The sequence below is a fragment of the Kwoniella shandongensis genome, chromosome 10 (genome assembly GCF_008629635.2).
Source record: "Kwoniella shandongensis chromosome 10, complete sequence".
Classification (NCBI taxonomy): domain Eukaryota; kingdom Fungi; phylum Basidiomycota; class Tremellomycetes; order Tremellales; family Cryptococcaceae; genus Kwoniella; species Kwoniella shandongensis.
In genome coordinates this window covers 212,515-237,346 of record NC_089296.1, presented here as the reverse complement: position 1 = coordinate 237,346, position 24,832 = coordinate 212,515, and the positions used below count along the sequence as shown (strand labels likewise).

Below are 24,832 nucleotides of genomic sequence, written 5' to 3'. Positions count from 1 at the left end.
TCGTTATTTCAAGTCTCTTCTTGGCCTCCCCAATATTCCACCATAAACACATTTCTCATGCTTGACTTGCCTTCACACAATTGATTAAGGGTACCTAGTATGACAACTCTTGACGATGATATCAATTCCAATTACGCCCTCGTCCTCCTTGATGAGATTGACAACTTCAACTGGCCACCTCTCCCCCCAATCACGGACGATACCTTGCGCAGAGCTGCTTTCACTCACAAATCGGCGTTGAGCTCGGCACCGGCAAATGATGAGACGAGTTACGAAAAGTTGGCACATGTCGGTGATTCTTTGCTTGGTATGTCTAACCTTGTCATCAAGCTTCGACGCGCTATTTCTTCAGCGACGTTGTGTCCATTGTTCAGAGAGTTGATGGCTGACTCGAATTTTGCTTTGTATGACTTATAGGTGTCTTCGTCACTATCTTGTTGCAAGGGTTGTATCCCGCCGCCAAGAAGGATGTGGCAACGGTGAGTAACGTGGCTTGGCCTTCCCGCCTTCATGTTTAGCTCCTTCAATCAACATGGGCTAATTTTTCCTGCTGGAGACAGAACCTTCGTGCCAAACTTGTCAACCGCAATATCAACTCCGCAATCTCCGAGCACTATCTCCTCCCTTCGCGTGTGATCACAGGTCGAGCTGTCGGCGGTACCCTCCGAGCTTCTATCAAAGAGACTGGCGAGATATTCGAAGCGTACCTGGGTGCTTTGTTCTACTCTTACATCAAGGACAACACCACTCACACTGAGGGGAAGCACTATCTCGACCAGGAAGATTCGATGACGACCAAGTTCGGATTTACATCTTACGGACAAGCATTTGATAAATTCGGTCAATTTCTCGAACCACTCTTCACTCCACTTGCAAAAGCTCTTTATGACCCCAACGAAATTGATAGACAAGAATTACTCGAATTGTCAGAAGGAGCGAAAGGTGAACTTCATACGTTGTTGAGTATGATGAGACTCCCTATTCCCGGATATGAGACAGAGAGGTTCTGGCCAAGTTGGATATCCCACTCAGAGAGGAGGGGTGAACATGGGATGATGTGGAAGAGCAAGGTCAGAGTGAGGTTGAGGGATGGACAATTATTGTAAGTCGCGTGAGACTTACCCATGTCGCTTCCACTGTACATTCCGTTATTGTCGCCGGCTCAGTCAGACATAGCTGATCTCTCGTGCGCCCACAGCGACGGAGAAGGTATCGGTCAGAATGCCAAAGAAGCAGGAAATATCGCTGCATACCTCGCCATGCAGAAGATCAAATCTGCAACCGGTGGTAGCCGTCGACGCTGGTGATGGCAGCGTGTTGGGCGTCTCCATCACCGTGTGCCACAGGGCAGATTCTTTGGTCGGATCCACGTTTGTAGCAGGTCTTCAGCCTAATTTCCCGATTACATTCTCTTGATCAACGCCCCTTATGCTTTTTCCGATTGTAGATAGAGGTTGATCAGTCATGCATACAGATTTATTCGCTCGCAGTGCCGTCAACAGCCACCCCACGAGCGATTGGTAATGATCCGCTCGCTAGCTATCAAGATAACCAATGCATGTATACAAAAACCCATTGCACAAGCCATGTCTGTGTTCGCGCACAACATGCTTGACCTTACAGTAAGCCAAACTCCAAGCAGACCTTGTACGCAGCGACAGTGGACGCTTTTGCTTTTGTTGATCTGGTCGCCTCTCCAAACCTAAGCGCAAGGGCAAATGGATTGTCAGCACTTCTCTTTTTCAAAAGGACAGCAGACTCACCATTGCTTTCCTTCTTTATCCGTCGCGATGCATTGCGTTGTCCACATATCCGACCCAGACCTACTCGATTGATATTCTGGCATACCTTTACCTTTATGTATGAACCATTCGTTCAATCTCGACATTGCTCCTTTTGCTTTCTCATCGAGATCTGATTCTCCCCCTCTCTCCGCATTGGAGACTTCTAATCTTTTATACTCCACTTTGATGAGTTGCAATACCCACGCTGCGAGAGGTGTGAAGAGAGGTCGTAACCAAGTCTCGAGATGGTCCATTGCTTGACCTCGAGTCGGCTTTACCCTCACTTCCTCAGAAGCCGACGATAAGGAGGGATGTTCCGGCAGCTCGAGAGTGGGTGAGACGACCGGAGACGGTGGATCGGGATCTTCGTCAACAATAACCCGTCGCTTAGAAGGTGTTTGAGGAGGAGTAGGTACGACTCTTCGAGTTGCGGTATTGCCGTGTTTCAAGTACGAATAGTAGACACCAGCAACGTACGCCTCGAACAAGTTGGCGACGGTCTTGTCACCGCTCTTGAGGTTGTACAGTGCGTCAGGGGCAGCGATGAGATGGGAAGGTAAATCATAATGACGTGACAGTTGGGCGAGGGTTGTATTGCTAACGAGGTGACCTTTCAGCAGCTGGAAGAGTGCGTCAGGAGAAACATTTTGGTGCAGGGTTGAGATAGTGAAGCTCACTCACAGTGGCGTGCCCTTCTTTCAGATTTGGGTAAAGGTCATGGAGAAGAGCAGTGACAGCGCAACCTAAAGGAACAGATACAGCGGATCAGTCCTGACGTCTTATATCCCAGTTGTTGCAGCGCCAATACGCATTATTGCAGCCCCTTTCCAGCCCCCCGACTGTCCTTACACTTTCTAGTAAACTCCGCCTACATCAAACCTTTGGGTATCCTCAGCCAAGCTCCATCATGGCCTCCTGCCGGACCGCATTCCACAAACCCACGGACATCTTGACCAACGCACTACGCATCATCGTTGCAGTAGGGAACGGTATGACCTACCCAGATAACTGTCCCCTACATGCTCCAACTTCTCATTATCCCTATTGTCTGCCTCGTCCTCAAATCTCTCCTCGCCCCTTCTTGGCAGCGCATGATAGCTTGTATGCGTGTATACCTTCTTTTCGAGGGCTTTATCCTCGATCGGCGGAAGGGGCGGGAGTGTGAATGTATCGAGAGGAAGTGGAGGAAGCACGAGATTGAGGAGAGATGATGCCATCGCGCTGATAGACGATGGATTATTGGCTTCAATATCTCTCGAGCTCGGAGGCAGAGTTGGTTGATGTTATGTACGGGTCGGAGTTCAACGCAGGACAAGACAACGGAAGACGGGATACAAAGTGTAAACACAATGCGTCGAGGTTGAATCACAGTTCTCTGCTATAGCATGTTTCGCATTGACAATACCTGGAGCAGCGCACCGAGAATAGATCAAGTTAGCGATCCATGCGTAGTGAGGGGAGTCGAATGCGTCAACGTTAAATGATGTGTATTCAACGATACTCACATGAATCCTACACTATGCACAGGGAGACCCTCTTTGGAAGCTCGACTCCACCTCAGAGACGTTCAGTCAGCAATAATGAATATCTGTTGTTTATAGCGAGTGGAAATAGCGGAACACGCAGAGTCGTGATGACGAACGGCATCGAGGTGTTTCTACCAACTTTCAACGTTATCGTTTCAGGGTCATTACGGGATTCACATTCGGATCATCCCTTATCGCCAAAGATTGATGCCCGGTGCCAGAAATCATTATATGCATACAAAGTGTACAAACATCGCTGCTCTGCTTCCTGCGTGACCACGCATCACGCATCACCAGAAACTACACCAACCCAAGAAGGCTACACAAAGATTCTCCGTCTTGGTCGCTTCTTCGACCAATTTCTCCACCTGTTCTTTCACATCAAGTATCACGTCGGGCTTGAAATCCCTTCCTGTAAGTTTACGTCGGACACGCTCGATAACTTGAAGAGCTTTATCATTCTTGACTTCAGCTCGTTCGGCTTCTGAACAAGGTTGATCGATCACATCAGCTCAGTCGTACATGCTTCGAGGAAGCGATTTTCATCACTCACCGATCAAGATCTCCGTCTCATTCGCCTTGCTCTTCCTTTGCTTGGCGTACGCGCCAGGATCGTCCAAATCATCACCTTCTTGCACACCACCAGGTCGCTTGTCCGTCGCATTGAGACGCCATGCAATAAGAGGATCGTACACGAACGCTTCCAGCACAGCCATGAGCGATTCTCGATTCTCTCGAAGAACCTCCATGGAAACTTCGCATGATCGAGAGAAAGTTCCAGTGATACCGCAGACCTGCAAATGGGGCAAAAGTTCAGCAACGTCCAAACTGAATAAACCAGTTGTGGCTCACCTCCATGGCATGAATGAGCATTCGTGTAAGTCGGAAGGGAACCTTCTCGGGATACTTGTCTCTCTGCTGAGCGACCTCGAAGCAGTCTCCCTGTTCACGCCAGCCGTCAGTGCGGTTCCATATACTTGGATCATGGGCTTGCGCAACTCACGAAATCGATATGAACAATCTTTCCATTCAATTGATCCAACAACAAATTGGAAGGATGTCTATCACCCAGACCCAGGATATATCCGACCATAGAATTCAAGGCCAAACTCCTCGTGTAAGTCGTTCGTCGTTCTAGCCAGACGTCCGAATTTCTCGACTTGAGCCATAAGATTCGGTACAGATCTTGACCTGTCGTATTATCAAGTGCGTATTGGAAAATCTCCACCTTGTGTAGGAGCGGTAAGGAATCGTAGCTCTCATCCGACGACTATCGAACAAGTACTGTCAGCAATACGCTTGTTTGATCTATGATGCCATCCCCCACCTGCTGCATCAACTTGTGCTCAATATCCACCAAGATCTTCCTCTGATCTCTATATTGCTTGATGAGAACATGGATCGTATCACTGTGCGGTACCCAACCCAATAATCCCGCACTAGGCGAGAGTGGTGTAACAGAGTACTGCTGTATACTGAGATGTCGCCTTGCACACTCTTGATCGGCGTTGAGCAGAGTGTTAACGAGACCGAAGAGCTGCATAACACGCTCGTCTTGTCGCAGATCCTCGTGTCCTGCGTTCCAGCCTATCAGCTGCTGTGCCGCTTTCACACATCCAGATGTTATTGCTCACCTTTCAAACAGTACGCGTACTCTTTGCCATCCATGCCTCGCATGCTGCATTGTCTCGGTTTCTGCTTCGACGAGATGACCTTGAATGTCGGAATGACACTCTTGATACCGATGACGGGCTTGCCGCTTTGGTAAGTGCCTGTGAGGTTATGTGGACATGTAATGAGCCAGAAGCCCTAGTTTTCACTTCAAGTATCGACTTACCCGGCACAGCGATGTCCAGATCTCTCACAGCCATCAGCTTCGGTGACACGTATTGCAGCTCGATCACATTCAGCAGCTTGAGTTGTTTTCCTAACCGTTGGAAGATCTATCATAATGGCGATGTCAGTCTCACTGCTTCCGCCAGTACAGAGGTTGAAGTGCACTCACCGAATAGTATACATCCCAGGCTTGTTGTATCTCCGTCGTATCACCGTGCATCTTGTATCGTCTCAGATGATCCCTCGCTACTCGCAAGTCATGCGCGAAAGACTGGACGAAAGAGGTCTCTCTCAACGTTTCAGGTCCCTGGATTACAGACATCGCACATCAGCATCCACTCAGACCTCCCTTGAATCATGGCAGGATTTGACTCACCTTCTCCACCATCTCATGCAACGGTTCCAAAACCGCAAACATTCCAGGGATATCACTCTCCGCGAAATAGTATTTCGAAGCTTCTTCCAAGCCATCGTACCACATCTCATGCCACAGAATGGCTGCACGAATCAACTCAGTACTGACCAACTCGGCTTGCTCCACGATGTTCGCCGAGTGTTCCTTCAGTTTGGCGGTGATAGATTGAGCGACAGCTCGTCGGGCAGGAACGTTGGATTTAGACGCGACGGTCAAAGGATAGATGAGCGCTTGAGGATGGGCTTTACCGATATCATGCAACAGTCGGACGATCAACTGTTGGATCATTTGACGAGGTGTATGGATTCGCGCAATAATCTAGCAAGTACGTCAGCTTCGACCTAGGCCGATAAGCAGCCTAGCAACACACCTGTGGGATAACCTCGAGCCAGACGTCAATATTGACTGTGTGCAAGCCTTGGGTAATTGCCGCGCAAACTCCATTCTGATACCCATAGGTAAACCATAATGTCAACAAACGCAAGGTATCTTGCAAAGAGTTGCCTGGCGATAGCGCGATCGACCGCAAGAAGCCTTCAACAGCAGGGATGATGTAAGTCGTAAAGTGACCGGAAGCCAGACCCTGCTGAGAGACTTCGAGCTGCGTGATCACTTCGAAGTTTGCTAGAGCCCAAGTATGCCATGCTTGATACCACTCTGGGTCGAGCTCGGTCGCAACGGAGTAGTCGTGGAGGATGCCTGTGGGGTCGGACTGCAAAGATAGGACAATGATTAATTTCTACAGCCATTGCACCTGATCGCAGACTACTTACTGTCACCTGACTTTCTCTCAAAGCAGCCTGCCATTGACCCAACTCCACATGACATCTAGCCAGAAGCTTCGTGTATTCTCCATAGAGCTTTTCGTCAGGCAGAACCAACCTTCCAGAACCATCTCTCGCGCCGAGTCCCACATCTGTTGAAAGCTGATCGGTAAAGTCTCGAAGATGTTGTAAAGTCTCGAATCGCTCATCTCTACTGCCGCTTTGAGCATTCTTGGCCCAGGCCATTCGAAGGTAGGCAAAGATGATAGGTGGAGGTGCGCGGGCTCGACTTTCGGGGTCCATACTGGGATAGGGGAATCCGACCAGCGACGTCAAGGTCTTCTCAGCGAGATTAAGCCTATCGGATGTCCTGCACAGATCCGCAAAGTGGATCCATGTGTCCATGTCCTCGTTGGGCGTGAGAACAAGCGATCGGACTTGCAGAATACGTTGCCAGACCTCGACGTCCCGTTGACATCCTCCAAGTCTGTAGATCTGGTCAGCAAGACTCGCCGATCATGAACCAACGTAGGACTCACCTCTTTTGCCATGTCTTACGCTGAGTGGCTTGACGTATTGGCTCATCCGCATGATCTTTGTAAGAGATGATCTCCTCCAATTCGGAAAGCATCTGTACCCTCACCACGACACTGCACACAAGGGAGATCATAAGCATAGTTCACAATGGAGAATATTGGCACTCACTCGTAAGCTCTTCCATAGCTTTCTCCTGTCAAACTCGTCAATTCTCCGTCCAATCTCTCTCTAGCTTTCGTGATATGTCTCATAGCACTCGAGAACTGGTTTCTGTGAACCGCCAAGATTGCTTTGAAGAAGTTTCTGTCCGCCGAATCGTTCTTCATCGCCGCGATGTAGTCGTCCATCAGGTCCCACTGTCTCAGACTCCAGCTCGCAGCAGCGGCAAGAGGAGCCATGAGCTTCTTCTCGTCCTGAGTCGAGTTGGCCCATCTAATCTGAACGAAGTCGGAAAGGTCCTCCCATTCACCCAAAGCGTGAAGACATTGCAATTTGCCCAGAGCGACCGTAGACTCGTCATATGTTGACTCGGGGTCCGCAGACCTTTCATTCCAGACTTGTAGAGCTTCTTCCCATCGTCCGAGCTTCTCGTACCATAACACATCGTGAGTCATCTCCATATGACCTTGAGCCCACTCGAGAGTACCCCAAGCGGCATCACTCTGTTGAAGCTTCTGGTTGATGCTGATGAGATCTTCGACGACAGCCGCGGAAGGATCGAGGAAGAATTCTTGCTCTTTGTAGTGCAGTGCGATAGCATAGGCATGGAAAGCCGCAGCCTGGGACGTCTGGTAAGCGATGCCATCGGATTAAAGCTCGAATGTAACTTACATAGTCACCCAATACTCGACTTTCGATCGCAACCTCCTTTTCATCGTGTTCTAAGAATTGCGTGGCACCCAAAATGATGCTGACAACATCGGGAGGAACGCTAGGGTTGGTCAATGCCAGTTCGAGGTTATGCCATAGATCCTCCTGTGAAACCGAAGCATCGTCAGCTCCAAGACCGCAATTGGTAGATATTCAGCTCACCTGATAACTTTCAAACAATTCTTGCCAACAGGAGTAGAATGCCACGTTAAACAACTCCTTTGAAAAGCTCAGACTACTCAAAGCAAGGGTCCTGGCAGCTCTAATAGCTTGACTAGGCGACTCTCGCATCATCTCGTGGCCCAGACCAGTAATCCAGGTAAGCCATTCAGCCTTGTTGGTGATGTGAGAGCAGTCCCAGGCAATCTTGAGAGCTTGTTGGTTGACTTTGAGAGGTATCTGCTCAGCCGGCGCGAGAGCTTCCGCTCCGGGGTCGTTGGCGAATCTATAACTCTGATCGTCAGCTACGGGCAATGTATCGGGGGGTCGTAACATACCGCTCGACAGGACCGAGGTCAGGTGGCAGTCTCTCTCTGTTCAACAGTTTGGTGATCAACTGCTCGTAACCCTGATGAACAATCTTGTTCTCTACCAAAGCCTATCAGAAAACCACATCAGCAGCTGTCAGATCTCTGTCCAGGGTTCATACTCACCTTGTTGACCATGGGGATGAAGATAGCATAATCAGGTCCGAACTGCAGAACCAGCACACATAGAGTATCCATTGCCGTCGTCCTAAGCTCGTCCGAGCTATTGCCCAGAGTCCTCACGAGAGGATGTATGATCTGACTAGCATGATCGGAGAAGTTGACCTTCCTACACAGTTGACCTGTCGTTCTCAATGCCGCTTTTCGGAGGGCGTCAGGAGCTGCGGGGTTCTCGAAACTTCGGACAATAACGGGGAGGACCAGGTGGAGATAGTCCTCTATACTGGAGCCGAAGACGTAGAACGCTCGGAGGATATGAAGGAGGGTGTTTAGTCGTAACTCAGGGAGATGTTTCGCTGTGAGTTCGCCATCGAACGATCGAAGGATTTGCTGGAGTAGTTTGGGTAGATACGCCTTGAATTCTCCTTCGACCGCTCGTGCGATAGACTCCACTAGCGAGATAATAGTGATCTGTAGCGAAGAGTTGGGGTTCCAGAACTCGTGGATGAGGTCAAATACCTCATTCAGGTAATTTCGAATGTGTTGCTTTACAATCGTGATGAATTGTGCAAGCTGCTTCAAATAGAGCTCGGTTCTCGTCGAATGGGCAATTCGGATCACGTTCAAAAACGCCGGGACAATCTGGTTGTCAGCGGAGTCTTTGAATCAGCTAACTCACCTGTGGGAGGAAGTTGACACATCTCAACCGTTGAGTACGGAAGATCATCATGATAGCATCCACCGCCTCGTAATGGTCCTTGTAGGTAGGGTCATGCAGTACGTTGACAAGGGAATGTATGACGACAGTCTGGAAGAATTCGTCGTTGACCGAGGAGTTGTGGTTGTTCAGGAGGACAATATCGTTCACTCTCGAAGTAGCATTCTCCGCGTTGGGATCGTCCGCTCCTCCTTGCAGCGCCTGGGAGGTGTGTGAGCTTTGGACCACACACTCTTGGGGTTTGAGCTCACCTTGTGCTTGAAGGGATCCAAAGCACCAAGCATACCCATTGTCCTGATAGTCTCCAGTCTGATTGCCTGACTCGTTTCTGTCCTCAAGAATCGGAAGAGGATACCCAACAACTGAGGATGATCGATATATGGCGAGATCACTTCGGCGGTATTTGACACCACCTGACCCAAAGTCTTCAAAGCCGCGTCGCGTTTCAAAGTCGAAGATTGATCGTTCAACATGTCGATCACGAGAGTGAGGATAGTCTGGACATTCGGGACCAGCTCTTCTCCAGCTACACGTGCCAACTCGCCGACACAAGTGATACAATATGCCTGGACAGCGATGGAAGTTTCGGGGGAGCTAGCTGTTCGGAGTAGCACCGAGAGAATAGTCGGCGCGTAACCCTTGACGAGACTTGCCGCGGCACCGATGAGCAGGCAAAGAAGCTTGGCACTTTCCTCCTTCTGCTTGCTATATAGTGGATGATGTATAAGCATATGCGACAATCAGGGGCTCAGTAACTTACGCATTGGTGGAATACTCTAGCTCGGTGACCATGTTGATCAATGATTTTCTTAATGGCGGCATCACATATGCTGGGTTGTGTTGAGCTAATCGTCCAATGATGCCAATCGCCAACTCGCGGTTGTGGAATACCTCGTCATTGAGGGCGATGAAGAGGCATCGGATATCTTCCGCTTGCGCCAAATGTCGGTCAAACTTCTCATCGAGGTTCTCCAAGACAGTCCGTCGAATCAAGGGGTCTGAACCAGATCTGTCAGCATGGCGAAGAAGGTACAAATATAGATAGACTCACTGGGATCGGTAATCCCCACTGTCAACAGCTTCTCCAGCACATCGCTAACAATCTCAATCGAGTGACTGCTGGTCTGATGGCAAATCGGATCATTGATGAACAGCTGAGTCGATGCGAGTACAGCCTCTTTACGGACGTCCGGGCTGTCATGTTCGAGATATGGTAGAGCAGCGTCTCGTACAAACTCGTTGAGGGTGTGACCTATTGAGCGAATAAGCACACCTTTTAGACTCTGGTAAAATGTCACATACCGCTGAAATCGAAGTTGCCAAGTACTCTCAGAGCAAGGGTCAAAGCCTCGGGGGTCTGTCCTCCAGCCGATGTCTACGTATGACATGAGTATTAAGAAGTGATACGACGTTGCGGACACTGACCTGTAACAGATTTAGGTCGCGCTGAGACAACGCTCGCGGTGCGGGAGCACCTAGAGGTCGGTATGCGTGTCCGGTCAAGATAATTGACAAGGTATCCAGTAACCGCTCTATAGCGTGTGTCAGCTTGGAATCAGTAATGAAAGGAAGATCAAGACGAAACTTACCCTGAATAGTCCTGAGTAACGGAGGGATATGGCCCGCAATGACATCTAGCGCGTGATACAACGCCTCACTCAAGCCCCAAGGGAACATCAAGTCTAATACCTCGTGCATCTGCCGCGTGAGCATAGGTCCAACGGAGGTGGTGAGCATCGCAAGACACTGGAATATGGGAGCTTCGAAGGGGGCGTTCTTTTTTCTGTATAACGAAGAAAATCTGTCAGACACGGGATCACCCCACGACCGCTCTGAGAACTCACCCTCTCATCCGCAAGTGTTCCCGTATTATCTTGATGATATCGTCGATGAAAGGGCGCATCTTCGAGCCGAGCTGCACAGCCATATGACCCAGCGCAACGTAGGCTGTCGACTGAGTCAGCAATAGTCTTACTCAGATGTCAGTACACTCACCGATATCTCGATCTGTTGGCTTGGTCAACGCCTGGAGCAGATAGGCCATACTCCTGTGCAAGTAGTGTGCCTCAAACTCATCACTGTCGTATGTCGCCATGCTGGGAATGAGAGCAATAACCGCTTTACGAATGACGACTTCCTTGCTATCTCGGTATTTCAAAGTGAGTTCGCATATTGACCGATAGTACTCCGCCATAGACTGCGAAGGTACGTGAGCAATGGTCTGCGGTACCCTCGAGGACCGACGCTGCTTACAAGTTGTTGATTTTGCAACATCGCCCCAAAAGCCAGCAGTGATCCCAATACTGCATCCGAAGAGTTCGCCTTGACCAATCCCGATCTCGCTTCCTCGAAAATCTTTCGATACGTCTCATGTGGTGACTTCTCACGAGTCTTTATGATATCTAGACACGCTGAAAGAAGCTTGGAAGCACGTTCCCGTACCATCGTCTAATGGTCGGCTCGGTCAGCTTATCTTCCACAAAAGCAGAACTCATAGATGGGACACCAACCCTTGAGTCCCGCAACGGTATCCAGATCTTCTCAAGCACTTTCGGCACCCATTGTTGGAAGACCGCAGGAGCATTGACTGCAAAGGCGTGAAGGAGGAGGACACCACTGAACCGGCCGACTTCCTGTCTCGAGTCTAGCGGCACAAGAATCAGCCACTGCACAGATACACGGACGAGGTAACGCTCACCTTCCAGCATAGTGAGTGCTTGTCCAACCTCCTTGAGCAAGAACGCCTCGTTGTGCAAGGCTGGTGCTGCCCGCACCATATCTCCTATAACGTGGGCAGCCGCCATCATAACGGTGGAATCGGAACATGTTGTAAGGGGTCGTAAATCTACATGAAGACGTCAGCAATGATATTTCGGTCAAAATCAGAGAGCGATAAGACATACATTCGTACAGTCTCAGAACCTTTTGTTGTGCTCGGTCCGGAGTATCGTCATTCGTCAACTCGAGGAGGTATTCTGCACAACATAGGAAATCAGTTCACTAGCCTCATAAGTGGGGCCATTGAAAACTGACCTATAGCGACGATAGCACCCAGCCTCTCGAATTGGTTATTACTCCTCGTGAAATCGAATGTCTTGTGAAACACTTCCGCCCAAACACCTTTCGTCCCATCGTGACCCGGAAACTCTTGTGTGTAAGAAATCACATGGTCTCGCAGATCTTGTCCAGCTTGATCTCTGACATCCTCTCCTCTGATCAGGATACGTAAGTCAGCAGGAGCTCGTAGCACGACCTGCACTGGGTTGGATTAGCTCACCTGCTGGCCAGTCTCTGGAAGATGTTATCGAGAGCGTCGGATTGGGAAGTCATGATTGGGGGACCATGTGGAGGTCAACCTGGTTATGTGGACCAGGATGACAGCGGATGAGAAAGTAAGACTGATTGGTCGGACAAGAATGGCGGTCGTGGTCCCGTATCGATCAGTTGAGACAGAAGGAAGGAGGAGTGAGGTGCAGTGCTTAGATTGACAGGTCTGTGAATGAAGGATGGTGTTATGGGTGATTAGATGGACAGCATGATGTATGGTAGGGCGACACCGTATGCAGTTAACCGAAAGCGAGGTACCGGTTGAGCGTGTGATAAGGAGAATCACGTGTGTTTGTGTGTTTGTATAAATTCCACGTCATCTGATTCGAGGTTTATTATGCAAGGAGCTCTGTGCAGAATTCTGAAATCAGCAATCAGCAATCAATCTATCTCGTCTTTTGTTCATCTACCCAAAGCCCATCCGCCCATCAATTGGTCCGTGATTGGACGTCATACCGAAAGCGGCGGCGTGTATACCCGATCCAGAGACGACGACTATATGCGGTAGCACGAAAAAACAAGGAAAGAATACTCGCCATCATGAGTACGATGTCCAATTCAGACCAGCAGGTCTGGAAAAAGGTCCTCGCGGCGAAGAACAAGGTAAGTAGCTTGGCTTTGGCTTTGTGGTCCTTGGGCTGACAAGTAACCGTCATCTATCAGAGCATGACCCAGCAGCAGATCGAAGCGAGCTTTCCCAGTATGAGCAAGAAAGCCATCACCGGCTCCATCGGGACATTATTGAGACTGGTAAGTTAATACTTTCCGCGAGGTTAATCCACCTAGTTGACAAAAGATCCTCCTTGTGCAGCGACTCTTCAGTACTACCAAGGCCAAAGACGATGACAAGACATATTTCCATGCTAGTACTCCCGAGGAAGCTAAACAGTATGTTCAGACAATCTTAGTGTTGGGCTATATCGCTGATCGAATTCACTTGCAGGAAACAAACCTTGACGCAAGAACAGAAACTCGTGCTCAGTATCATCGGGAACGCCGGAAACAGGGGTATCGCGTCCGTTCTGATAGGTCGTCAGATTGGAAACGATGTCATCCCGCCAGCTATCCTTCGAAAGACGATGAAAGGTTTAGAAAGTGGAGGTCTGATCAAGCAGTTCAAACCGGTCAATGTGAGCTACTGCAGATCAGGTCAAGTTGTGGATACATAGCTAATCCACCGCGGTTTCAGGCTCCCACAACGGTCTACTACTGCCTTGGACATCTGAAGCCTCCGGAGGAGATATCAGGTGGTGTTTGGTTCGACGATAACAAGGAGTACGATCAGAGTTTGGTGGAGGCAGTCTGTCATGTGCTCTTGGTCAAAGTCAGAAATGCTGTGCGTATATCTCAGCTTTTCATCCAACGTTCACTACTAATAACGCGTTATGATTGCAGACCTATGTGGACGAGAAGAAGCGATCGGAGAAAGACAGAAACCTAATTCCTAATGCTCTGAACATCTCGACCAAGGCTCAGTCTCAACTCACCCCACACGCTTTGCGGACATACGTCAACAATCTCAATGTGACTTCTGCCAAGCTGTCGGTGAAGAATGTCATGGAGTGTATGCGAGCTCTGGAGCTAGACGGACTGGTCGAGGTGGTCAAGCCTTTGGCGGGTGTCTACGTGCCGGATGACGCGGATGAACGAGGATCAGACGATGACGATGTTGGACCATCATCCTCAAAGCGACGGAAGGTCAGCGTGGCCGACCCGGACAGTGATGAGGACATGGATGAGGAAGAGCGAGAACGACGGAGAGCTTTGGCCGTCAGGAAGGAGAAGGAAAAGCTAAAGGAGAAGAAGAGGAGAGAAAAGGCCAAGGAGAAGGAGAAGAGAGAAAAGGAGAAGAGGAAGAGAAAGGAGGAGAAAAAGAAGAAGGAGAAGGAGAAAAAGAAGAGGAAAAAGGAGAAGGAAAAAGAGAAGGAGAAAGAGAAGAAGAAGAAGAAGGTGAGTTGTTTTGTTCCACACTCAGAATGTGGATGTGTGCTGATTTGGAGTAGCGAAAGGGTGGTGATTCCGACGCGGACGATTCGGATGATGATCGACTCGTTTCCATCTCTGACGAAGGGAAGAAAAACAAGAAGAAGAAGCGACGTCACTCCATATCATCAGTCTCATCCTCCTCATCGTCTTCCTCTTCATCATCCTCTGATTCTGATTCCGACTCCGATTCCGACTCTGATTCCGATACCGACAGCGTATCATCCGTCTCCTCCTCTCAACTAGATACTGGTCTTGTCCCACTGAAACCTTCGCGAGGAACTCTCGCCCCCAACGTCAACACGATCTTTGCCGGGGGCATATCTGGTGGTCTAACAGATCTGACAGATACCGCTGTGGTCTATCGTGCGACTAATCGACTCGGTGTTCCACTCGGTCAAACGCAAGCGCCGTGCGGGAAATGTCCCGTCTTTTCATTCTGTGAGGAAGGAGGACCGGTGGAACCGGAAGGATGTAAATATTATGATGATTGGTTGGGCGACATCAACGGTGGTTGGGACGACAAAGCGTTGAAGGTTATGAAGCCAGAGTTGGTGGAGGAAGAGGGCGTAGAAGGAGTCAACGGGGATGTCAATGGGAACGGGGTTGAGGAAGGTTTGGAACCAGAGGACGAGATGGAGGTAGATGATCAAGGGTATGACGAGTAGGCGAGGTGATGGAGAGACAGGAGAAGGCCGCTTGGAGAAGGCCGCTTGGAATCGGCGGCACCCCGAAGAGGGTATATCATGACATTACGAAAACACTGTTAATAGACAAATAATATGCATTGTCTCATATTCATACTAATGACTAGGTCGATCAAACTGAGGACTGCATAGGGTTTCTTGTAATTCAACCGATTACTTGGCCAGAGGCTTGTTGTCGAGCCATCGAGAGAACATGGTCAAAGCAGCGACAGGGTCATCGTGTGGCACCTAAAGAGTGAAAACAAGAATTAGCATTGACCTACACCAGATGTCCCCCGTACTGCTGACTATGAGGCCAGGGGATAGAGAAGATGACTAACCATATGACCTGCATTCTTGAAACTTGTGAAAGCCAAGTTTCCCGCACCCTTTCCTGCCTTCTTAGTCTCCCCCACGGCTTTCCCCTTGTGGTCGAAGAATTCCTTCTTCGCTGCTTTCTTGTAATCCGCAGCAAATTTGGTCGACTCTGCAAGGTCGTCGAGGACCCGGGCGACACCCAAGAAGTTCACCACTACTGTGACACCTCCACCTCCGTTTCTGTCCGTGCACTCTTAAGGTGACTTCCCATTCCATACGATAAGATAGAGGCTAAACGATCCCTGAAGTGTATAGCGAGCGTTGGTTACATCTACCTGCAGAGGGTAATATGACTTGCATCTGTGTAGACACGAATGCTTCACAAAGTTTCCTCCTACTCCTGATGATTGAATCGGAGGACATGAGGATAGCACTCGTGCAAGCAATAATCGGCAGCTCTGTCATGCGATAGCATTATGAATGTAATACGTACTACAGCGCTATGGCACTGAGTTTTGCAAGAGGTCCATGCGTCAGTTAGTGTGACTGAAGTGCCTGCGCACGGACCTCCCAATGCTATAGCTATTGACTGAACTCACTGATTCTCTTTCAGCTTGACTCTTCTTCGCCTATTGACTTCAGATTGCTGCTCACGGACAACTCTCTTTCACACCCTACATACCAGACACACATCCTGATCATCCACCAGCCACAATCATGCCTCTTGCAAGATCCACACCCGCTGGGCCGTCCAACGTGAGAAACATCCCATTGCCACCCATCAGTCCACCACTGGGTCTAGATCAAACCAGCTCGCTGACTTCTGCTGTTTATGCACCAAGTCCAACGGGACCGTCCTGCCCGCTTCGACAGTTCCAAGAGGCATCCGCGCTCCTCCTCCAGCAACAACTTCAGAAGCAGGTCCTAGTAGACCGAAAAAGAACCGTACCAAGAAGACGGAGTCGCAGTCGAACAAAGAGAATGTAAGTCTTAGGCCACAACACCACCTCCCCAAATGGATATCCCTTTTCCGTGCGTGCTGCTCCGGCGCCTTCTCGCGCTTGCTGGATGGGGAACCTCCACATCCGACAGCACGCCGAGTCAGAGAATTCTTCTGCCTTCAGCTCGAAAGCAAAGGAGATTCTGCATCCTGTATCCCGCGCATGTGAATGACATGATAGGCACCGTGCGACATGATAGGCACCGTGACCTCCAGTTGTCCGAATCCTTTTCATTGAGTGGGCGTGAAGCCGGTGTGTGTGCTTGGGTTTGATCAGGATGACTTTTGTTGTGGAACGATGTCGCGGTCTGTCATGGGGAGTGTTGAGACTGGAAGAAGAGAGCGACGTGATTTGGCGTGCGCGTCTGTATACCATAAGCAATGACTGCTGAGTACGTGGGGCCAAGAGTTTTGAGCTTTGATGTCACTGTTGGTGTATGAACGACGCATTCTCGCGGACGTAATCGCTAGCCATCTGCACAAGAAGATTAGCTGATCATATACGATTTTAGCCTCCCCAAGCTCGACCATCTCGAGCAGCCAAAACCAATGGTTTGAGGACGCTCGCTAAGCTGTATCAAGACTACCCGGTTGATGATAATAGCAACGAGAATGTCGATCAGCCCTATCAGGGAGCTACTGGCGGCGCGAGCGACGACGACGATGACGACGAAAACGATGCTGCCGTTGGTGATGAAAGCTATAGTGAAGAAGCGGAGTCAGATGTTGGAGTCCCTCCTAAGCGGCAAAAGACGTCCAAAGGAACAGTTGCTGTTGCAGCAGGAACGACCCCGAGCCATCCCGCACCCACGGTCCCATCTTCCAAGGCATCCACAAGCAACAAGATTAGCAGCAAGGCCCGCACTGACCCCAAGGTGAAGAAAGTCAAAGGCAAGGAGAAGGTCAACATCGCTGAGGGTGATGAGAACGTAATGGTTGTAGACCAGGAAGGATCGGAAGACGACGCTGGGACAGAAGACGACGGTTAGTTTGCATATCTCATCGTATTGCTTGCGTCAGCTAAGGAGTTACACCTGTACAGATGCGGTCGATTCCGGAATGGATTGGATGCCAAATCTTCCTAGCACAATCGAACCATCCATGTTAGAAAGACCCCCTCGATCAAGATCCATACTCGCCAGACACGACCTCCATCGACCCTTAACGCAAATTCTTCGCACCGGTCCGCTTTCAGCTTACAAAAGACCATCCAACCAGGAAATGGATCATGAGAGTGACATGGGGGAAAGTGGGAGGAATGTAGAGGAATCTTCGGTAGGTAGTTTCATAGTCTAAGCTTACCTCTTGATTAGGTTTCATACGGACCATCAAGATTTTTCGGATCCCGAACGGCTCCCGTCCTACAGTCCCACACACCTTCCAGCCTTGCCTAATCCACGACCATTCGTTCATCCCCTCACTTACCTCTTTTTATAATTCATTGACTATTATGGACCCCATCCCTTTCCCTATTTAGACGTTGTCAGGCGGTTTCGGTAGTTTTGTAAGAGGGCTCCTTGTTCGCAGGCGGTGTATGTCTATGTACGGATTCTCGGTTTGTTGGCAATTGGATCTGCTCCGCTTCAATGTGAGACTCGTTCATCATATCGAGCGATGCAATTGCACAACATGTTGGTCAATGACATACATTGAGGTGGATGTCACAGGATACTTTGTGAATAAGGAGGTGCGAACATCGGACACGGAAGTATACGCGGCGTTTCAGACCAGTTACATGCGGGTACGGCATATAGTACAAGCCGGAACAATGTAATGACGCGATGTACTCATTCTGTGCGACGGATGAAGGAAGTGTCACGAAACATCTCCGCGAACGGAGATCGAAGAACTGCATGTTGCGGCTAGGAGCGACTTGTGTCCCCATTGAGCGCGGACTGAACGCCGACTGGTGTGGACCCCAACTGCACATTGTGCATAGGTTCGCATACAGGTCGGATTACGCTGCGCCAATGACAACAGAGGTCATATCTCTTGACACTCGAGTAGTTAATACGCAAAGTGACTCTAGTGTCGAGCCGTTCCGCGAGATCTTATTGACACATGACACATAGGGTGTCCCGAACGTATCCAGGGCACAAGCGCGGCTTGCATCACTACCTGTAGTGCGAAGAATGTTTGATCGCAAGGCAAGTTGACCAAAAGCTTGATCCGGCTTCACTGTCGTATGACTCTGACCATTTGGGTATAACCATGAAGCACCTATATGCATAGTTTACATGTGACAACACGATCATAACTAAGTACTAATGCAAAAGGAAGGGGTCCATAATAGTGAAGTGTTTGATGTTAGGAGTTTATGAAAGGGTTCCGTTGAGAGGTTAGTCAGGAGGAAGGAGAAACTCACCTTTACGGGTTAGAGTAGTGAAAGCACTTGTCGACTTGGTATGGAAATGATGGGACCGACTTGGACAAGTAAAGACGTAGAAGAGAGCTCACCGATGAGCGTTTATCCAGATCAATGATGGCAGTGATGTCGCACAGAAGTCGGGGGCGAGAGTGGCGGCTTGATATGGATCGATCTGCTTTTCTCGAGTGTTGAAGCGGTGAGAGAGCTGTACATGGCGTGATGCGGGACTGGACGCTACAGGAGGGGAGCTTCGATTGATAGTCGAGGGATCGTCGAGGCAGCCGAAAGAAGCACAACAAAGTGAGCTGCCCAATATGTATAAGCATGGTGACAGTCTGAGCATTCAATGGCAACATACCAGGAACCATTATGCAAAGATGAAGTCCAAATCGTTCTCGTCATCTTCTCCTAAGCCACACTGATACGCCAGCCGGATCTCAGCGGGATCGAGATCGTCGCACATGTATTCGAGGCCGTGTGAATGAATCTGATCCCGTAACAGCTTGTACGCGTTTCCAATTGGCTCCCAATGAGTGTTCAGAGCAGCAGATATGGACGAGTACGTCCGAGTAGGCATCTGTCTTGCAATGGCGAGTATTGTACCACGTGACATCGCCGGGCTTGGTTCGTCTGGGTCAAGGGTACCTTGCTTAAGAGCGTAAAGACAGCTGCGCGGATCCATCAGACAGTCTTCGCTTCAAGCCAGATGTAACTCACATAGCGATCTGCAAGAACTCCTTATCCGTCCACAGCCGTTCCCGAACTGAAACCTCACCGGCAGCAACGCGATTTGCGTCAACTGCAAGTCGATCTACCAAATTGACTGCCAGGGCACGAGATTGGGAACGGGTGAGTCGAGCGCGAGGAAATCCCTCCGTAATTCGGTCCACTATTCGGTAGCGATCAGCAGGTGACAACAATGTAAGCTCGCGAGCTACTGACTGATGTAAGCAAGTATCTTGCCTTTCACTCCTTCCGCACTTGTAGCGCGGTTGAAATGATCTCTCCAGACCGCCCAATCGTTCTGACCGATAGCGAGACTTGCAAAAGGTTCGACACCGCTACGAGCGGCGTCGTTGAGTATCGTCCGACCTTTTGCCTGATGCTCGAACATCTTCCAATTGACGCGTTCGACTGGAGCTTGAATTACCGTATCCGATATATGGTGCATTATCTTGGATTTCGTGTAAGACAACAGCTTATCGTTCTTCTCGATCTGCGACCATGGCAGGAGTCTACGGGAGTAAAGGACTGTGCCATGTTGAGCAAAGGTCTACCTACTGTACGTCGCACTTACGGTAGAGTGTACGAAGTGTGTCAAATTTAGTCTCTCCTTGGAGGTCTAGAGTCATCGCTCCAAGATGAGGGTGTTCGATCGTTGTAGGAAGCATGGACGATAATTCCCATCTGCCAATCCGCACGATCTCGTGAGACGTGACGCCAAAGATCTAAAAGACAGGGTAAATACAGTGCAGTGCTGTGCTGAGATATAAAGGAGTCACACACCTGTGCCACAACATCCCTAGCCCGTGCCAGTGCTGGACTGTCAATCGATTCTTTCCACTTCCCGCTACGGACTGCATTGCACATCAGAAAGCAAGCTTATGATGAATCAGAACCCCCGCTCACTTTGTGTGTGGGCGAATTGGCTGAAAATGCATGGATCGGCATCAGCGCAAAATACATGAGTATTACGTGTACCCACTTTTGTCGTTCCACCAATTGGGCATCAGAAAAGGCATATCTGCCGTTCGCACGGAGATCCCTCATGTACGAGAACGCTCTCGCACTTTGCAGAAACTTCTTCTCCGGTATCGAGTTGCCTATTTTGCTTTCAGCGCTACATACATTTCAAAACATTCGAAAAGTTACTTACAAACAAGCATCCACCCCAGCCTGTGGAGCGAGGAAAGTGAACGGTCGTTCTTGACTTTAGCTTTCAGAACTAGTTGGCAGATGTCGATCGGTTCGATGCCCGCAATTGTCTCGAGCGGTTCCAAAGCTGTGTGAAGCTTGTTGATCATCTCCACTCGTTTTCGACCTTGTCTGTGAAAGGGGAATTCCTCTCCACCATTCCAAAAATTGCTGACGTCCGATCTAATGTCAGGCTTCACCCATTTGTACGACGATAGATAGAAGAATGAAGATCTGGAGCCTCAGCACGTCTCTCAAGCTGTAACAACTCACTCTTCGATGGATCGGGTGATGGGAACCAGGAGGCCTGCTTCATCGACAGAAAGCACTAATGAGCTCGCGCCCTGTTCATAGGTGACGATATCCTCGAAGCCAACAAAGAAACTTTATGGAATTCAGCGGATAGACAACCATGTACTCGTCTCACCTACGTTTCTTTGGAAGACAGTTCGACGCTAGCAATGAACAAAACGCCAAGCGTCTGTCCCACTTGTGGACGGCCGTGCAGGGTCATCAGCTCAGCCATGGCCACTGGCCGTGACTGAGACGTGAAGTGAGGACTGAGCTGGGTTGCATCAAGAACGCAAAAAAGATCACTCACAGAAGACAATGCGGTGAGAAATTTGACGTCGACGCTTTCTATCCTTAGGCTTTCGCTGCTGGCAAGGAGACAATCACCGATGACACCCTCTTCGTCAAGGGTGGATAGATCAACGGCAGTCTCGATGACATCCAAAGACTTGTCACGTGCGAGACCAAGACAAGACATAAGGATTGACGACTCCTGAGCATATTAACCTGTCAATAGGGTGATGCAGCCGGATTGGATTCCTTTGGATTACTCACTGGATTACCTTCCCAGAAAAAGGTACGGGTCACAGATACAATCACAGCATCATCACAGATTACTTCCAGTTTCACTATGACAGGGCCGCACTTCGATGACAGTTCGACCTCGTCACTGTCGTCAAACTCATCCCATTCAGATAGCTCAAACTCGGAAAAATCGCCCTCGGTAGAGATGACTGGAACAGCATGGAGAGCAAGAGTGTTGACCTGAGCCAGCTTAGTATACATCGAGCACGCCCGAGAGCCTAGTCAAGTACTCACAGCTTCTTTCTCTTCTGGCGTAAGCCGATCATACCACTGTTTCTGGAAGGCTTTGATGTCGTCATCATCTTCGGTGGTATCCAAACAACAGGACAAAGCACTGGACCGTGAGCATCAGACTGGTTTTTGTTACTCACTTCCTCAGATAAGCTCTGTCAAGGGTTTCTCCACTTGCTTGCAGCTTGTTGAGAACCGATTGCCCGGCTTTAAAGACGGCCTGAGCGCCACGCACTGCTGTGACGAGCATAGTCTGTGATATAGTCAGCCATGTTTACGAGACTCGCTCACCTTCTCGTCTTCGGAGGGAACAAAAGTTAAAGACATCTTGAGATTTCGAATGGTGGAGGTGCTGATAGCGGGATGATACCAATATGATTGAAGGATCGAGAATAGTGAGTGGTTGCAAAGTTGAGAGTCGAATAAGATATTGTCACGATGTTTGGCGGACTATATGTTGAGAACAAGTTGACGCGACCGGCTCATGATATAACCATTTCTGGTGGAGGTATGTTTAATTCATTTTCTGTATTTTGTGCTTGCGCTCGGCTCACTTGTACTAACTGTCAAACCGGAAAGGGTAAATATCCGGTGAGCTCGCGGAACAAGGGGTTATACAGATTCGCTAATCCAATAACGTGGCAGTGGCAACCAGGTCAGAGATGGGATGGCATCGCATGAATCAACGTATATATATATAGATCATAGTATATCCACTCTTATCTACCTGTCTACATCATCCATAACACCATCGTGTCCATTCGACAAGATGCGTCTCTCTACCCTCGCAGTACTTGCGAGCCCAACACTCGCCCTTGCGCTTCCCAACTATCTGAAACTTACCAACTCGCCTTCGGACTTGGCCGCGCAAGCGATCTCAGCTGCCAAATCTTGGGTTGGCGGTGCTGTTGACCAGACAAAGACTCAGTGGCATGATCTCGAGAATGTAGTTGAGGACTTTGGAAAGGAAAGATTGAAGGTTGCCAATGTGGAGATGCACGGGATTGAGTGTGAGTGTAGAATCAGCTGTTAGATAATTGATCTACGTTGACTGATCAATGTGACCTCGTAGACCTCTCCCTTACCCATCCTGCTTTCCCACAACACAGACTTAGAGTGGTCTCACCTAAGATCTGCGATCCCAATATCAATCAGCTCTCGGGATACTTGGATATCTCCGAGACCCGACACCTCTTCTTCTGGTTCCAGGAATCTCGACGAAATGCGACCGAAGACCCCTTGGTCCTTTGGTTGAACGGTGAGCGGTTCTTCAGCTCATCCACACTGGGAATACATGCTAAAGCTTTCCTCACAGGCGGTCCTGGATGTTCAAGCAGCGGCGGTCTGCTCTTCGAGCTTGGAGGTTGTGCTGTTGCCAACAACGGACAGAACACAACATACAATGAGCACGCATGGAACAACGTTGCCAATGTCCTTTTCCTTGATCGTAGGTTTCATTAATCATTTACCCAGCCATTGCTAGACTTGATTCAAGCTGATTTGGTCACGTCATTTCAGAGCCTATCGGTGTGGGCTATTCGTACGCAGACGAAGGGGAAGTAAACAACTCGCCAGCAGCCGCTGAGGACGTTTACGCTTTTTTAACGCTTTTCATCGCCCAAGCACGTCTCATCTTGGTCTCTTTCTTCATTTCCAATCAATACAAGCTGACACGCCTCTCAGTTCCGAGCGTACTCTGAGCAACCTTTTCATATCTCAGGAGAAAGCTATGCAGGGACTTATATCCCCAATATCGCTAGTGTGAGCTAGGAGGCGTATTAATGCGATGTCTGCCTGTTGGCTGACTTCACCTGCCACCTAATCCAGGTCATCCACAAGAATAACCTTGCCCTCGATCTAGCCCCCGTTCCAGGAATTCCACGAATCAATCTGGACTCTGTCATGATTGGCAATGGCTTATCCGATGGCAAGATTCAATTCCCTTCGATTCCCGAGTGCGTATTATGTCCTGCCTACGGTTTTCGTCATTCCCTTTTCATCTCGCACATCTCTTTCGAACGCCCTTTCTCTTGTTGCTGATGTGCCATCTCACATTCCGTACCCACAGCTGGGCATGCGGTTCCCATTATGGCCCTTTCCTCAGCGATCCCAATGGTCCGGAGTGTACCAGCCTCCGTTCCAAAGGCGCTCGCTGCGAGAGGTTGGTTGAAGCCTGCCAGAAGACCAATTCGAGGTTCTCGTGTCTCCCTGCTTCTTTAGTCTGTTGGCAAATGTACTCGTCACTGCAGGAACTCGGCTTGAACCTGTATGACGTGCGAAGGACGTGCAACAAGGCTCCCTCTGAAGATGGGCCGTTATGTTATCGCGAGCTTCAATGGATAGAGACGTACCTTAACAAAAAGGAGATCAAGAAAGCACTGGGTGCTCCTGACAGTATCACGTATCAGTCGTGCAACATGCAGATCAACCAAAACTTGTGAGTTAGCTGTGATCTCGACGTTCTGCTGGAGATTGGGCTGTACGGCTAATGGCTGCACCTTCCACAGCTTACTACAAGGTGACGGGATGCACGACGCTGCCGCACTCCTTCCTGAATTGGTGGAAGCAGGTATTCGAGTTTTGATATACGCCGGAGAGGCAGATATGAGTGAGTTCTATCGCCCGAGTGCGAGCAGTCGACAATGTGCAAAGCGGAATTGCTCGCTGACTTTCTTCGTCAGTGGTCAACTTCATAGGATGTTACCGACTCCTAGACAACCTACCCTCTACATTCTCATCTGCCTACCAGAACGCCCCCAACAAAACATTCGTTGACCTCAATGGAGACGTCGTCGGCTGGACTAAGGGAATCAATAACTTAGCCTTTGTCAGCTTCAGGAATGCAGGACACATGGTAAGTCTCTCTCGAAACTGCACCTTCAATTGGTTCAGGCAGTGTGAATGTAATCATCGCTGACTGATTGACCTGACAATGATACATCTGTCCAGGTACCTCACGATGACCCTGTCGGCGCTTTGACCATGTTCACTCGTTGGACAAAGAATCAATCTCTGTAAAGCTCCTTCCCTAT

General features: G+C 49.5%; 8 protein-coding genes across 8 annotated transcripts; 4 read left to right on the top strand and 4 right to left on the bottom strand.

Moving 5' to 3' along the window:
• Positions 1–99: 99 nt before the first annotated feature.
• Positions 100–1,307, top strand: CI109_105499 (uncharacterized protein; the record flags this gene model as incomplete). The annotated part of the gene is made up of 4 exons (XM_032003397.1): positions 100–307; positions 418–479; positions 561–1,102; positions 1,199–1,307. 4 exons carry the CDS (start codon positions 100–102, stop codon positions 1,305–1,307), a joined length of 921 nt encoding a protein of 306 aa, XP_031862255.1.
• A 310-nt stretch (positions 1,308–1,617) lies between these two features.
• On the bottom strand, positions 1,618–3,001 carry CI109_105498 (uncharacterized protein; the record flags this gene model as incomplete). Its single annotated transcript, XM_032003396.1, has 4 exons — positions 1,618–1,702; positions 1,764–2,404; positions 2,466–2,527; positions 2,785–3,001. 4 exons carry the CDS (start codon positions 2,999–3,001, stop codon positions 1,618–1,620), a joined length of 1,005 nt encoding a protein of 334 aa, XP_031862254.1.
• A 599-nt stretch (positions 3,002–3,600) lies between these two features.
• Positions 3,601–12,427, bottom strand: CI109_105497 (uncharacterized protein; the record flags this gene model as incomplete). The annotated part of the gene is made up of 32 exons (XM_065967671.1): positions 3,601–3,794; positions 3,864–4,104; positions 4,163–4,252; positions 4,314–4,580; positions 4,638–4,885; positions 4,945–5,082; positions 5,148–5,253; positions 5,316–5,453; positions 5,523–5,879; positions 5,932–6,273; positions 6,335–6,812; positions 6,865–6,975; positions 7,031–7,641; positions 7,694–7,837; positions 7,895–8,177; positions 8,230–8,330; positions 8,386–8,925; positions 9,059–9,298; positions 9,349–9,802; positions 9,858–10,095; positions 10,149–10,349; positions 10,400–10,472; positions 10,523–10,629; positions 10,687–10,880; positions 10,942–11,044; positions 11,093–11,294; positions 11,351–11,545; positions 11,608–11,741; positions 11,796–11,942; positions 12,001–12,072; positions 12,131–12,309; positions 12,375–12,427. The coding sequence occupies 32 exons, from the start codon at positions 12,425–12,427 to the stop codon at positions 3,601–3,603; spliced, it is 6,981 nt and encodes a 2,326-aa protein (XP_065823743.1).
• Positions 12,428–12,964: 537 nt separating this feature from the next.
• CI109_105496 (uncharacterized protein) lies at positions 12,965–15,075 on the top strand (the record flags this gene model as incomplete). Its single annotated transcript, XM_032003394.1, has 7 exons — positions 12,965–13,027; positions 13,088–13,174; positions 13,236–13,312; positions 13,368–13,554; positions 13,614–13,760; positions 13,820–14,374; positions 14,428–15,075. 7 exons carry the CDS (start codon positions 12,965–12,967, stop codon positions 15,073–15,075), a joined length of 1,764 nt encoding a protein of 587 aa, XP_031862252.1.
• Positions 15,076–15,267: 192 nt separating this feature from the next.
• CI109_105495 (uncharacterized protein) lies at positions 15,268–15,876 on the bottom strand (the record flags this gene model as incomplete). The annotated part of the gene is made up of 3 exons (XM_032003393.2): positions 15,268–15,342; positions 15,435–15,628; positions 15,747–15,876. 3 exons carry the CDS (start codon positions 15,874–15,876, stop codon positions 15,268–15,270), a joined length of 399 nt encoding a protein of 132 aa, XP_031862251.2.
• Positions 15,877–16,128: 252 nt separating this feature from the next.
• CI109_105494 (uncharacterized protein) lies at positions 16,129–17,707 on the top strand (the record flags this gene model as incomplete). Its single annotated transcript, XM_032003392.1, has 4 exons — positions 16,129–16,167; positions 16,254–16,394; positions 16,924–17,395; positions 17,454–17,707. 4 exons carry the CDS (start codon positions 16,129–16,131, stop codon positions 17,705–17,707), a joined length of 906 nt encoding a protein of 301 aa, XP_031862250.1.
• Positions 17,708–19,146: 1,439 nt separating this feature from the next.
• CI109_105493 (uncharacterized protein) lies at positions 19,147–22,127 on the bottom strand (the record flags this gene model as incomplete). Its single annotated transcript, XM_065967670.1, has 14 exons — positions 19,147–19,447; positions 19,497–19,668; positions 19,722–20,030; positions 20,077–20,227; positions 20,286–20,356; positions 20,409–20,428; positions 20,485–20,602; positions 20,656–20,825; positions 20,967–21,077; positions 21,125–21,234; positions 21,295–21,477; positions 21,540–21,749; positions 21,804–21,845; positions 22,092–22,127. 14 exons carry the CDS (start codon positions 22,125–22,127, stop codon positions 19,147–19,149), a joined length of 2,004 nt encoding a protein of 667 aa, XP_065823742.1.
• A 442-nt stretch (positions 22,128–22,569) lies between these two features.
• CI109_105492 (uncharacterized protein) lies at positions 22,570–24,818 on the top strand (the record flags this gene model as incomplete). The annotated part of the gene is made up of 10 exons (XM_065967669.1): positions 22,570–22,810; positions 22,873–23,058; positions 23,116–23,247; positions 23,319–23,422; positions 23,484–23,561; positions 23,628–23,755; positions 23,869–24,237; positions 24,308–24,408; positions 24,482–24,654; positions 24,750–24,818. 10 exons carry the CDS (start codon positions 22,570–22,572, stop codon positions 24,816–24,818), a joined length of 1,581 nt encoding a protein of 526 aa, XP_065823741.1.
• Positions 24,819–24,832: the final 14 nt, after the last annotated feature.